This window comes from Cottoperca gobio, chromosome 10 (genome assembly GCF_900634415.1).
Source record: "Cottoperca gobio chromosome 10, fCotGob3.1, whole genome shotgun sequence".
NCBI lineage: Eukaryota > Metazoa > Chordata > Actinopteri > Perciformes > Bovichtidae > Cottoperca > Cottoperca gobio.
This window is the reverse complement of record NC_041364.1, coordinates 1,331,292-1,346,319: the sequence shown is the minus strand read 5'-3', so window position 1 is coordinate 1,346,319 and position 15,028 is coordinate 1,331,292. Positions and strand designations below refer to the sequence as shown.

The 15,028-nt window shown below is 45.4% G+C and overlaps 1 protein-coding gene across 2 annotated transcripts in view; it reads right to left on the bottom strand.

Moving 5' to 3' along the window:
- Window positions 1-13,487, bottom strand: part of glra1 (glycine receptor, alpha 1) — a 106,186-nt gene extending 92,699 nt beyond the window's left edge. For both annotated transcript variants that reach the window (XM_029441532.1, XM_029441533.1), the window contains exon 1: window positions 12,090-13,487. In XM_029441532.1, coding sequence (XP_029297392.1) covers window positions 12,090-12,160 — 71 coding nt within the window. In that variant the 5' untranslated portion in view covers window positions 12,161-13,487. The remainder of the gene's footprint in view (window positions 1-12,089) is intronic.
- Between the last annotated feature and the right edge of the window lie 1,541 nt (window positions 13,488-15,028).

The window sequence follows — 15,028 nt, the reverse complement described above, 5'->3', positions numbered from 1 at the left end:
CCCTCAACTCTCACCTGCAGAAGACAGCTGTGTCCCTCTGGAGTTCAGAGGAGGAGGAGTGACGTTGGAATTAAGTGTAACAATTTAAATCAGTCTTCTGACGCTTTTTTGTTCCTTTGCCCTTAAAGTCAAACTCACATTATCATCCTGCTTTTATCCATCTGTGATGCTCAACACACTCCCTTATATATTCCCTCACGTCCCCTGCTTCTACGTACAGGAGCAATCCCCATGCAGTGACACAAAGCACCCGCACCAAATACATTATAGAGTTTAAATACACAGTGTTCTGTAAATGTGTAAATATCTCACGTTGTATAAACTCTCATATCCACATTCCTCATGTATATAAAGCCAGCGGTTACTTTAATGATCCCATATTTCTGAGAGCACCCTTTGCACTCTGCAGCATTGCACTCCTGTCTCACTGTCTGCACGTTGCTGATTCTGAGACAGCAGCATTAAACTCAGCTTCACATTATAACTCATTGTCACTCAACTCTGCATTCTGTTCTTTCACAGACTGCTGACGCTCCTGAAATCATTTCTGCTTCACTCGAGAGAGAAAACAGCCATGTTTCAAATATTCAAATTCAAAAAGGTCAGTTGTGTTCGCTGATTAAGTTCAATTTAACCAACGCATGATGATGTCAACATACTGAGTCGTTGTGTGTTTTCCAAATTAATGATTCCAAGAAAATTGTAGTTAAAAAATAACTTTTTCTTTTACACAACTTCTGTGTTTGTCTCATTTTGTTGGTCGCAGAAGTTGGGCGATGCAAACTCCTCCTGCAGCTGGAAGAAGAGCGTTATATTAGAGCGTGTATTGAATATTTGCCAGGAGCATATGACCGTGTTTCCTACTTGAATGTATTTGTTTCCCGAGTCAGAAGCTCAACAAAGTCTCAAGTCAATTGCAAATCTTCATCATCATCCCATCGCTGAGACACTTCAATGTAGAAGCCAAACGTAAAATATACAAGTCCAGTTGTGTGGTGGTGTAAACCCTGTCTGCCACTATCTCATATTTCTTTATTTTACCTTGAATTTACCCGTAAAAGCTTATAACTGGAACTATTGTCCAAGTCCAGCCGAGTCTCTTGGAGTCCTTTGTCTTTTTCTTAATTAAAGATCTCATCTTAGTCTGCAGGTAATATAACAGAAGAGAGTGTTTCAAGGAACATTTCAAGTTTTACTTTGCAAAAGATGTAATGTTGTTTTTCATCACATAAAGAAGAAGTGGAGTCTGTGCTCTTCAGTCCTCCAGTCCACGTCTCAGGTGTGCAGCTGTGCGACTCACAATAACTGATATAAAGCAGCAGCAGTGCTCTTTGTTCCCCTGTGAGAAAAGCAACCAGAGAAACAAGAGTTGTTGTTTTTAACCTTGTACTTCACAAAATCAACCTAGAACAGAAACTCTACTTTTCATTATGTTCCAAGTTGCAGGTCGAACGAGTCCCAACACTGATCCTGCTGATGAACGCCACAACTAAGAGATGTTAGTGAAGTATCACTGAAGGTAACGAGACGTTCCAGCGAGAGGATCTGTCACAGCTGTTTTCTCCTGACTGTCTGCGTGGAGGCTAACCTTTTATTTAATGAACAAACCGCAGGGACCTTCAGTGTTCTCTAAGTCACTCTGTTCTCAGTAAAAAGTCAACGCTGTCCCGCTTTCAATCCTGCCAGTTGAGGACAAGGGCTTTTATTTAATATCAAGAGTCAACATCGCCTGACATCCAGGGCGTCTTTACTTGACATCAGTTTGGGAAAGCCGACGAATGACCTTCTCTAAATCTCCAAATTTTGAAATCAATTCATGTCATGAACCGGTAAAGTGGGATTTAATTTACCCTGTGATGTGATGAAGGAGTTTGTGTGTGTGTGTGTGTGTGTGTGTGTGTGTCAGGTGTAGCAGTGTGTCCACACGTGCAGCTGTGTTTTCAAGGCCAGCTCAAGGTTACTGTCCAGCAGCAGACAGGTACACGGCTGATAGAAAGTATAGATTACATTGAACAGCTACTTGATGGTGTTGCTCATTAAGATCTGCAGCCATGTTTCAGCCCAGAGGTAAAATGTTTAGGTTACATGTTTAAATGGACTGCTCGCTGTTTCCAGTCGAGAGCATAAAGAGTTTTATTGAATATATGAATCCATAGAGGAAAAGGTCACTCTGTGCATATATAGTTGGGGTGAAGATGAAGACTATGCACGCTGAGGGGGCTGTTGCGTGCTTGTGTGCATAGTAACGATCTGTGCAAGCTCCCAGAAACAAGAGAGGCGATCAATCTGCGTTATCACAGGCAGGCGGATGTGAAACGAGCAAAAGCACCTGATCAGAAGCGCGGAGGAACGTTTGTGTGAGGAGCTGAGCTCTTGGAAACCCGGAGACGCTTTGTTTGTTGCACTGCGACAAACGAAGCAGTGAAACCACACAGAGACGTAAATCACCTCCGACGCCGGAGTTAAAAATAAAATAATTAACAGAGTGTAAACAGAAAAGGCCGCACTTCTCTTTTTTTACTCCTGCTCAACCGTGAGAAAATAAATTCAGTCCATAATTGTATCTAAATCAGTGAATACAAATTTCCCTTGAGAGGAATTTGTGGCTGTACATACAGTATGCTCCAGTTTTAGCATGAACCTCTTTTCCTGAAACAGTGCCAAACACACACACACACACACACACCCACACACTGGAAGTCATGCATACATGAACACAAACATCTAGAAATATCCAGTCAAACACACACACACATACACACACACACACACACATTCACACACACACACACACACACACACACACACACACACACACACACACACACACACACACACACAGTGTTGCAGAGCCGTGGGGAGCCTTCCCCAAAGCTTCCTGTACTAACTTCAAATATTCTGCAGTTCCGACTACAACATCCTGCTCGGCAGAAAAGCAATAACGCAGAGATGTCGATGGCTGTTCGAAGGCCTGTCAATCACTTTGACTGACTGATTGGTATTCCCTGATGGTCGAGGTTTGTGCGTTGGCATTCTCTAAACGCAGCGCCATCATCATTCCTGCCTGAGCGGTCGATGGAGGCCGACAGTGTGCTGGAGGTATGTTCACCTTGTGTACCGCGAGTCTGTGCTGTGAGTCTGTGCTGCGAGTCTGTGCTGTGAGTCTGTGCTGCGAGTCTGTGCTGTGAGTCTGTGCTGAGAGTCTGTGCTGTGAGTCTGTGCTGTGAGTCTGTGCTGTGAGTCTGTGAGTCTGTGCTGCGAGTCTATGAGTATGTGCTGTGAGTCTGTGCTGCAAGACTGTGCTGTGAGTCTGTGAGTCTGTGCTTTGAGACTGTGAGTCTGTGCTTTGAGACTGTGAGTCTGTGCTGTGAGTCTGTGCTGTGAGTCTGTGCTGTGAGTCTGTGATGCGAGCCTGTGAGTCTATGAGTCTTAGCTGTGAGTCTGTGCTGTGAGTCTGTGCTGCATGTCTGTGGTGTGAGTCTGTGAGTCTGCGCTGTGAGTCTGTGCTGTGAGTCTGTGCTGTGAGTCTGTGATGCGAGCCTGTGAGTCTATGAGTCTGTGCTGTGAGTCTGTGATGTGAGTCTGTGCTGCATGTCTGTGCTGTAAGTCTGTGCGTCTGTACTGTGAATCTGTACTGTGAGTCTGTGCTGCGAGTCTGTGCTGTGAGTCTGTGAGTCTGTGCTGTGAGCCTGTGAGTCTTTGAGTCTGTGCTGTGAGTCTGTGAGTCTGTGCTGTGAGTCTGTGCTGTGAGTCTGTGCTGCGAGTCTGTGCTGTGAGTCTGTGAGTCTGTGCTGTGAGTCTGTGCTGTGAGTCTGTGCTGCATGTCTGTGCTGTGAGTCTGTGAGTCTGCGCTGTGAGTCTGTGCTGTGAGTCTGTGCTGTGAGTCTGTGATACGAGCCTGTGAGTCTATGAGTCTGTGCTGTGAGTCTGTGCTGTGAGTCTGTGCTGTGAGTCTGTGCTGCATGTCTGTGCTGTGAGTCTGTGCTGTGAGTCTGTGCTTTGAGTCTGTGCTGCGAGCCTGTGAGTCTTTGAGTCTGTGCTGTGAGTCTGTGCTGTGAGTCTGTGCTGTGAGTCTGTGCTGTGAGTCTATGAGTCTGTGAGTCTGCGCTGTGAGTCTGTGCTGTGAGTCTGTGAGTCTGTGCTGTGAGTCTGTGAATCTGTGAGTCTGCGCTGTGAGTCTGCGCTGTGAGTCTGTGCTGTGAGTCTATAAGTCTGTGCTGTGAGTCTGTGAGTCTGTGCTCTGAGTCTGTAAGTCTGTGAGTCTGTGCTGTGAGTCTGTGCTGTGAGTCTGTGCTGCGAGCCTGTGAGTATTTGAGTCTGTGCTGTGAGTCTGTGAGTCTGTGCTGTGAGTCTGTGATGTGAGTCTGTGCTGCATGTCTGTGCTGTGAGTCTGTGCGTCTGTACTGTGAATCTGTACTGTGAGTCTGTGCTGCGAGTCTGTGCTGTGAGTCTGTGAGTCTGTGCTGTGAGCCTGTGAGTCTTTGAGTCTGTGCTGTGAGTCTGTGAGTCTGTGCTGTGAGTCTGTGCTGTGAGTCTGTGCTGCGAGTCTGTGCTGTGAGTCTGTGAGTCTGTGCTGTGAGTCTGTGCTGTGAGTCTGTGCTGCATGTCTGTGCTGTGAGTCTGTGAGTCTGCGCTGTGAGTCTGTGCTGTGAGTCTGTGCTGTGAGTCTGTGATATGAGCCTGTGAGTCTATGAGTCTGTGCTGTGAGTCTGTGCTGTGAGTCTGTGCTGTGAGTCTGTGCTGCATGTCTGTGCTGTGAGTCTGTGCTGTGAGTCTGTGCTTTGAGTCTATGCTGCGAGCCTGTGAGTCTTTGAGTCTGTGCTGTGAGTCTGTGCTGTGAGTCTGTGCTGTGAGTCTGTGCTGTGAGTCTGTGCTGTGAGTCTATGAGTCTGTGAGTCTGCGCTGTGAGTCTGTGCTGTGAGTCTGTGAGTCTGTGCTGTGAGTCTGTGAATCTGTGAGTCTGCGCTGTGAGTCTGCGCTGTGAGTCTGTGCTGAGAGTCTGTGCTGTGAGTCTGTGCTGTGAGTCTGTGCTGTGAGTCTGTGAGTCTGTGCTGCGAGTCTATGAGTATGTGCTGTGAGTCTGTGCTGCAAGACTGTGCTGTGAGTCTGTGAGTCTGTGCTTTGAGACTGTGAGTCTGTGCTTTGAGACTGTGAGTCTGTGCTGTGAGTCTGTGCTGTGAGTCTGTGCTGTGAGTCTGTGATGCGAGCCTGTGAGTCTATGAGTCTTAGCTGTGAGTCTGTGCTGTGAGTCTGTGCTGCATGTCTGTGGTGTGAGTCTGTGAGTCTGCGCTGTGAGTCTGTGCTGTGAGTCTGTGCTGTGAGTCTGTGATGCGAGCCTGTGAGTCTATGAGTCTGTGCTGTGAGTCTGTGCTGTGAGTCTGTGCTGCGAGTCTGTGATGCGAGCCTGTGAGTCTATGAGTCTTAGCTGTGAGTCTGTGCTGTGAGTCTGTGCTGCATGTCTGTGGTGTGAGTCTGTGAGTCTGCGCTGTGAGTCTGTGCTGTGAGTCTGTGCTGTGAGTCTGTGATGCGAGCCTGTGAGTCTATGAGTCTGTGCTGTGAGTCTGTGATGTGAGTCTGTGCTGCATGTCTGTGCTGTGAGTCTGTGCGTCTGTACTGTGAATCTGTACTGTGAGTCTGTGCTGCGAGTCTGTGCTGTGAGTCTGTGAGTCTGTGCTGTGAGCCTGTGAGTCTTTGAGTCTGTGCTGTGAGTCTGTGAGTCTGTGCTGTGAGTCTGTGCTGTGAGTCTGTGCTGCGAGTCTGTGCTGTGAGTCTGTGAGTCTGTGCTGTGAGTCTGTGCTGTGAGTCTGTGCTGCATGTCTGTGCTGTGAGTCTGTGAGTCTGCGCTGTGAGTCTGTGCTGTGAGTCTGTGCTGTGAGTCTGTGATACGAGCCTGTGAGTCTATGAGTCTGTGCTGTGAGTCTGTGCTGTGAGTCTGTGCTGCATGTCTGTGCTGTGAGTCTGTGCTGTGAGTCTGTGCTGTGAGTCTGTGCTGTGAGTCTGTGCTGCGAGCCTGTGAGTATTTGAGTCTGTGCTGTGAGTCTGTGAGTCTGTGCTGCGAGTCTGTGCTGTGAGTCTGTGCTGTGAGTCTGTGCTGTGAGTCTGTGAGTCTGCGCTGTGAGTATGTGCTGTGAGTCTGTGCTGTGAGTCTATGAGTCTGTGAGTCTGTGCTGTGAGTCTGTGCTGTGAGTCTGTGCTGTGAGTCTATGAGTCTGTGCTGTGAGTCTGTGAGTCTGTGCTGTGAGTCTGTGCTGTGAGTCTGTGCTGCGAGCCTGTGAGTCTTTGAGTCTGTGCTGTGAGTCTGTGCTGTGAGTCTGTGCTGCGAGTCTGTGCTGTGAGTCTGTGAGTCTGTGCTGTGAGTCTGTGCTGTGAGTCTGTGCTGTGAGTCTGTGAGTATGTGAGTCTGCGCTGTGAGTCTGTGCTGTGAGTCTATGAGTCTGTGCTGTGAGTCTGTGCTGTGAGTCTGGCTCACATGTGGACTGTGATAAAGTGTAACATTGCCTCAGTCGACGCCTATGAGCTCACCAGCGGCAGTAGAAGCTGAATGTGTCGTCACTGATGTGTGTTTGTCATGTAGCTGCTTAGTGTATTGCTGTTCCTGAAGGATGTAGTTGAGTGTAGGTGAGTGTAGGTGAGTGTAGTTGAGTGTAGTTGAGTGTAGTTGAGTGTAGGTAAGTGTAGGTGAGTGTAGATGAGTGTAGATGGGTGTAGTTGAGTGTAGGTGAGTGTAGGTGAGTGTAGTTGAGTGTAGGTGAGTGTAGGTGAGTGTAGGTGAGTGTAGGTGAGTGTAGTTGAGTGTAGGTGAGTGTAGTTGAGTGTATGTGAGTGTAGTTGAGTGTAGGTGAGTGTAGTTGAGTGTAGTTGAGTGTAGGTGAGTGTAGTTGAGTGTAGTTGAGTGTAGGTGAGTGTAGTTGAGTGTAGGTGAGTGTAGGTGAGTGTAGTTGAGTGTAGGTGAGTGTAGTTGAGTGTAGGTGAGTGTCGTTGGAGTGTAGGTGAGTGTAGGTGAGTGTAGGTGAGTGTAGTTGAGTGTAGGTGAGTGTAGTTGAGTGAGGTGAGTGTAGTTCAGTGTAGGTGAGTGTAGGTGAGTGTAGGTGAGTTGTAGTTGAGTGAGGGAGTGTAGTTGAGTGTAGGTGAGTGTAGGTGAGTGTAGTTGAGTGTTGGGTGAGTGTAGGTGAGTGTAGTTGAGTGAAGTGAGTGTAGTTGAGTTTAGGTGAGTGTAGGTGAGTGTAGGTAAGTGTAGGTGAGTGTAGGTGAGTGTAGTTGAGTGTAGATGAGTGTAGTTGAGTGTAGGTGAGTGTAGGTGAGTGTAGGTGAGTGTAGGTGAGTGTAGTTGAGTGTAGTTGAGGTAGTTGAGTGTAGGTGAGTGTAGTTGAGTGTAGTGAGTGTAGGTGAGTGTAGTTGAGTGTAGGTGAGTGTAGTGAGTGTAGGTGAGTGTAGGTGAGTGTAGTTGAGTGTAGGTGAGTGTAGGTGAGTGTAGTTGAGTGAGGTGAGTGTAGTTGAGTGTAGGTGAGTGTAGTTGAGTGTAGGTGAGTGTAGTTGAGTGTAGGTGAGTGTAGTTGAGTGTAGGTGAGTGTAGTTGAGTGTTGGTGAGTGTAGGTGAGTGTAGTTGAGTGTAGGTGAGTGTAGGTGAGTGTAGTTGAGTGTAGGTGAGTGTAGGTGAGTGTAGTTGAGTGTAGGTGAGTGTAGTTGAGTGTAGGTGAGTGTAGTTGAGTGTAGGTGAGTGTAGGTGAGTGTAGTTGAGTGTTGGTGAGTGTAGGTGAGTGTAGCTGAGTGTAGGTGAGTGTAGTTGAGTGAGGTGAGTGTAGTAGTTGAGTGTAGGTGAGTGTAGTTGAGTGTAGGTGAGTGTAGTTGAGTGTAGGTGAGTGTAGGTGAGTGTAGTTGAGTGTTGGTGAGTGTACTGTATATGTCTGTCAGAGGCAAATTATACTTTGTAGCAGTTATCAGTTCTGCACATGTTACGGACCAAACTCAAGATCACGCTTCTAATGTACAAGAGCAGCAGGAAGTGATCACTTTGATTCAACAGTAATTTAAAACAGCAAATTCACTTTTTAACTGAACCTTTGCTTTGGACTTATTTTGTACCATTGTGTGAAATGTTGAGGTCACTTTAATAAGTGCACTATTCAAATACAATGCCTGAAAGTAAATATAGAATTAGGTGGAACACCACACTAGCTAATGTAGCTACTGAAAGCTAATAACAACATGAACACTAATATGATGAGCTGGTTAATGTGAAGAGAGGAAGACCAAAGATAAGACGTAGCACTTCATATTATTTAGTCATTGTTGCATTGCATTAAATAAATCTTTATTAATCTTATATCAGAATTTCTCTTAGAGAGAATCACTTCAACATTTAATTTGACACTAACTGGCTCATGTTGAGATTCTTTTGCTGAGCACTTGCATCATAACGATCCTTTCCTGGTGTTTTCTAGGTTGGTGATTTAAATATTATCTCATATTTTCATTCCTATTGTACACGTTTAAAGTATCTTGTGTTCGTATCTCTCATGTAGTCTGATAATGTGACTGTACACTGTTTCTTAGATCATCCAAAGCAGTCAGAGGTCACAGGTCAGTTCCTCGTTTTGCTTTTGTTATTCAAACCAGTGACAGTGTTTTTAAATTCTTCTTCATTTTGTTCTAAAAGTCCTAACACTTGATCTAAACACCTTTAGGAAATAGAAAATGAGATGTGCCACCGGGGAAATGATCCCACCTTCTCGCCGCTTTCTTTCCCCCGTCTCGACAGTATTCACAAATTAAAACCTGAATACAAGATTAAAGTTTTTGTTTTCCTGCAGGTCCAATCTCAATCTAAATGCTCAGCTCTCCTCTGCTGCCTCTTTGATGAATAATAGGAGCGGGGACTGAGAGAGGGGAGAGAGATATGTACGAGCATTAAATGTGTATTCATCAGGTCTGGCCCCGGCCATTGACAGGCTAATCAATGTTTAGTAATAAGGCTGAATGTGGAATGAGGTGTGGGGGTCTGGGTCGGGACGGAAGGGAAAGAGATATCAATTAAGCAGGGAAGTGCAGACTCCAGGCCTGAGGAGCTGAGACGGCAATATCCCGTCTCTGGTTCATTAACTAAACAGTGTGTGCAGAATGCAAAACTCCTGCAGCCGCCCCCTCCAACACTACCACCCACACCCGGCCATCCCATCTGTACACGCCCGCCGCCTTAGTCAATGGAAATGAGGGAGTCGCTGCAGCAGGTAGAAAAACGCCTTTGATAGTTCACATAATGAAATACCTCGGAGGCTGTGCAGGGAAATAATATCCACACACGTGATGCAATAAAGCGAAACGTGCAGGGAGCCTGCAGGCTGGGAATGCAAAACAGGACCCCAAACACATTACCAAATTATATTGTGAGATATTTGCATACAATATGCATTCAGTGCAAATTCCCAGTTTACTGTTTGTTCAACAATATGGAAAACAAACAAAAGATTATTAGTTTTCCAAAGATCTGGAGGATTGACAGCAGCTGCAAGTTAAATCCTAAATATATAGAAACATGTTTCCTCATATTAACTGTGGGGAACAGAATGTATGTTTAATGTTTATGTATTTCTGTTTTGAGACATATACAGGTTATTTTATTCAGGTGCTTGATCAGGGGAGCTTCTACCTTCCAGAGATATACACGTAATGTATACAAGCTCTTCCATCCCATCGACTATTAACATTATTGAATTTAGTGCTTTATTTTCCATATTTATTAATAATCAATACTGTCTGTAAACCAATTTAAACCAGGATACTTTAAAGTTTTCCTCATGAAAATAACATGCAGTTTACTTTCATAACGACTTGCAAGGGACGGATTTAAAAGAAGAATGGTAAACATTGATGCAGCCGGAGATATCGTGACTTTTATTCCCCGTGAGTCGAGCTGTAAAAACTATAAACTCTCTCCCACAATTCCCATCATGCACCTCAACAGTGGTTTGATGCATCAGTAATATCAATAAAAAATGTAATACAACACTCATAAAAGGGTCATTCTGCACAAGTCCTTGTACTTTTGTACTTTTAATACTTAAGTTCATCTTGCAACTTTAAAAAGGATCCTAATACTCCTTCCATCAATGTCAATCATCTTACACAAATAGAAGTTAGTATACAAAACGTTGAGTCTTTATAATATGAATAATTCACGTGTTGCCTGAACTCATTCAGCTCAACAAACCCCAAACCTGCTGCTATTATTCACGATCCCAGGAGAGCAACTTAAGGGCTTTGAAGGGCAGTGACATCTGACACTTTTCCACTCTTTAATAAATGCATTCACCTTGTTGATGATGCGCGAGGCCTCCCACAGTGGCTCCGAGCCAAACACCTCCAGAACCTCCCCTGTACAGCTCATGTGATCTCTCTGCTACACAGTCCTCTAATGCTGCAGACATGTCTGCAAAACAACCTTAAACAATCACGTGTCATCCTTTTTTGGTGGTTTGATTGGCTCAAGTTTCACTTTGTACTTGCTGAAGGTGTTGAGTGTAGACTCTTTGCGTTAGCATCTGTCAAAACTGTCTACTAGACTTAAACAATGTACCCATCAGCCCTTTCGGTTAAGCTTGAACACTGGGACCAATGACAACTTTCACAAGCACCACAATCGACAACCATGCGACTCGTGTAACTTTGCTGTTCACAGGAAATTCAGGATCAACGCAAAATTAGCAATTGCTAAATCACAAGTTCATTCTGAAGCTGACGGCTTCAAAGCGTTTCCTCCATTTGTCACAGATGAAACTAGAAGGGAACAGTGCAGACCTTTGCCAAGGCCAAATACCTGACGCAGTGTTAACGCAAGTGAAAACTAATTTGAGCATCTCCCTCGTGATTCAGATCTGCTCCTAAATGTTACGACTTCTTCCATCAAGTTCCATAACAACCAGACACCGAAGCATAAACTTAACCTCCGTGTTCAGAGGAAATGACGGCTGCAACATATCCCGGGAAACATCCCCCTTCAGCGTCCAATTGCACGGCAGTGTTAGTTACCATGTGCCCCCCCTCCCCCCCCAACTGCTGCAACACTAACATGAGGATTTGGTTCTGCATGTAAGAGGACCTTGATGAATAGGCAACTGTGGATGCAGCAGGGATGAGTAAATGTGGCTTCCAGCAGGAAGGGGAGCTGGAGATGACCTAAAAATCAACATCGGTACATCAGAGGGGGGGGGGGGGGGGGGCTGCCTGTAGCTGCTGGCTACAGTACTACCTCAAATAATGTGTCTAGCGACAAAACAACAACACATATCTGAATTCAGGAAGTAAAGAAGCTCATGTTTGACTGATGACGTGTTTTCGTTCTCTTTGGTGTTTTGTGGATTTAGCTTTACAAACAACCAGCAGCAGCAGAATGAATTGCTGTTAATCGATTAATGGATTGCCTGTAATAAAAGAAGAAATTACAACCCAAACCTCATAACAACTGATTATCTTATCGAACCGCTGTGACAAATGAGATGAGCTTTTTCAAGGAAGAAGCAGACTGTAAATCAGAGGCTAGAAAATGATTAAAATAATCCACATTCATTGTTTTTGGATGGAAAATCACCTTCAAATGGACAGAAAACACACTGACCTCCTCAAGCTTAAACATCAGTATGTGTGTGTGTATGTGTGTGTGTGTGTGTGTGTGTGAGTGTGTGTGTGTACATTTGTTATTGCAATCAACAGCTTTAGAAGTCATAAATAAAAGCATCATCTAAATGCCTGAGAGTTTCCTCCCACATGTTGACACTCATCCTACACGCAGAGCTTCCACTAGTGGTCGCTGTTCGCTCCTCAAACAATCCTGCGTGGATTCAATGCGACTCAATTCAATTCATAGTGCTTGCAGGCTGGATGTGCACATGAGCAATAACGCACACAGCCCACAGGCAACTTTCACAAGATTTCACCTGGACCCCCCCCCCTTCAAGACTTCTGAAGGGAGCTCTAATGTACACGCACATCCCAAATGCTTAAGCAATACAAATGCACATTTCAATGTTATCAAAACCCACTCAAATCACATACACATCATTATTTTTACAAGTCCATGTCATGCCTCTGCTTACCTGAAAAACACTACCGTTTCCCACAAATAGATCCCCAGCGCGTTTAGTCGGCACATTTTCGCTAGTCTCATTTTTGTTTGGAGGGGGTTGGGGGGTGAAGGTGTTGCTCAAGGGGGGGTCACACTCTTAGGAGGATGAATTCCCCTCCAGAAAATAAAAATAAAAATCCTTTAGTGGTGGAAAAGGAGGAGGAAGAGGAGGAGAGGGGAGGGGGGTTTATGGTTATGGTTTATGACCTCCAAGGTGAGCTGACAAATGTTCCGCTTTTTTGTGTGTTTCAGATCCCGGAGTCGCCGGTATCGAGCCGCGGGGTGCTCATGACCTCACCGGCCATGAAATCATGCTTGTGTCCGCGCATACGCCTCCAGCGCTGCCACTGTGAAAAGCCGGAGAAAATCCAGAAAATGCACCCCAAAATTGTGTTCAGGACCACGGACAGAGACAGGCAGAGACACCGGTGGGGCTGCGGGGAGGAAGCTCGTCCAGGTTTTGGCTCAGGGGGGCAGAGATGGGAGGGGGAGGAGGAGGAGGATAGGGGGGAGGGGGGGTTCTCGAGAGGAGGTTAGCCGCTCACAGGCTGCTGCTAATTGACACACAATTACACCCAATTATTCTTAAGTCCAGTCTGTGCGAGCCACAGCGGTGAAAGGGGAAATAAGACATATTCCTTCTTCAGTGGTGGAAAACAGAATCACGGGCTGGTTTGGCTGCGTGATGAAGCTTCCTATCAGTGTCTCCAGAGGTCTGGCAAACTGTGTGTTATATTCCCTAATTCCACACAGAATAGACCCTCACAGAGGAGTGCTGTTCTCAGATCTGCACGTTTTCTCTCACATGCATCCCAGAGGCAGCCGGTGCGTCGCTCTGGATCCGTGCGTATCGGCTGTTGCGGGAGTCCCGGCACTACTGCTGCTGCTGAGAGAGGGAGGTCTGCAGGTAGAACAAGTCTGCTTCCTTTTCCTCTTCTCCCTCTCCTTCTTCTTTACCTCCTCCTGCTGCTGCTGCTGCTGCTGCTTCTCTCTCTTCTTCTCGTAAGTGTCTCCCAGGGGCGAGTAGTAGTAGTAGTTGTAGTAGTAGTAGTAGTAGTAGTAGTAGTAGTTGGCGCTAAAGCAGCACGGCTCAGCTACTCCCATTGTTTGGTGATGGTCAAGTTGGAGACGCACCGGCGGCCGCTGCCGCGCTCCTCATCCGCTCCCATCCGGGCACCGCTTCCGTTGGGGAAAAAATCAAATAAAAAATCAATCAATCCCCTCAGGAGAAGTGAGAGTGTTATAATAACGTAGAGACCTGCGTATCGGACTGACGTGGAGCCTCTTCCATGGCAGTAGAGCGGCAGTGACACTGGTCCCTGCCTGGCGCGCGCACACACACACACACGGCGGTAGAATACAGACAGCACAGCCAGCCTCGTTGCGCTCCGACACTGTGGTTTCTTGCTGCAGTCATTTAGCAAACTCCAAAAAACGCATCTCACAGTGGACAGACACGCCCACAGGATACTGTGATTGGCCAGCGCTGTGCCGAAGCCCGTCACTGATTGGCTGGCTGGGGTGTCACTAGCTGGACATGAGTCTGCCCTTACGCATAGATCCCCTGAGGAAAACTCACTGTAATAAGAAGTTATTGTTGAGTTTAGACTGACCTTACACTTACAGACATATCCTGCTCCTAAATAAGGATGTAATGTAATATATACATACATATATATATATATATATATGTGTGTGTGTGTGTGTGTGTGTGTGTGTGTGTGTGTTGCTCAGCATTGAAGACACGGTCATATTCTATGAAGGGAAAGGGAGTTTCATAGAGAACATTCACAGTGCTTTATATACAGCAAAAAGTGAAAGTAGAACAAAAGAAGGAGAAAAAAAAAAAATTTCGGTGTAGTTTCTATTGTTGTGTGCTGTTTACATTGTTCATGACTTGTGCTGCTCTGAATGTATTTAATTTTATATGTATGGATGGGCACAGAACATGAACTTACACTATAAATGCTGTGTCATGGTTTAGGGCTGACCTCAACTAATGAAATTCTTATTTCTTATTCTCATACGATTTTGCCGACTTATCGATTTGTTGGTTTGAATCTGTAAAACTGAGTTTCTCCACAAATAATTGTGCAACACTTTCCTGTGTTTAACAGAGATGTGCTTAACACGTTTTGTGGAAATCAGTCATTCAGCACGAAGAAAGCATTAAAACATATCTTAGTCGACTGAGACCAAAACAACCAATTAGTTCTCCGAGGGGCAGCCCTACATGGGTTCATGATATGTCTCCCTATGCAACTAAACATTATAAGAACATATTTGAATTGGAACTTCTTTAGTGAGATGGGATATTTCTTGAAGTTTAAACTTATTATTTAAACGTATGTTGGCTACAGTCTTTGCGATGTGTTCAAGTGCAACTTTTTGGCAAGGCGCCGTAACAGTCAGCTTCTGTCGCAGATCGTTCTTTGACGTCAGTTTGGTGCATCTGGGCCTTTAGATTGTTGGACTTGATAGTTTTCTTTCATCTCCCACACATTTCCCCTGTGGTACTATATATTAACCTTGTATGCATTTAATTTAACAAGGTTATCAAAGATTAGTATTGTTCTAAATCCTCCATCTAGTCATTGTTTATTAACCTAAGTAACAACAACATTGAATTCACATACAGAAAACGTCCCCAATGGATGAATCCTGATCTGGTGTCAGCTCAGAATCCTCCCAACGGACTAACTGTCATCTTTCATAAAAATTGCGATGGATGTGCTCGATCGTGAGAGGATGAATCTGATCACATTGATCCCCAGAGGAAGAACCTTTGTGATTTTAATGACCTCATTATCTTTCTTTTAGCACCACTCTCACAACAAACTTTTTAAATGCCACCGCTGGTGTTTGCATGAATTGCCAAATCATCGCTGCCATTTTTGATCTGGTAAATGC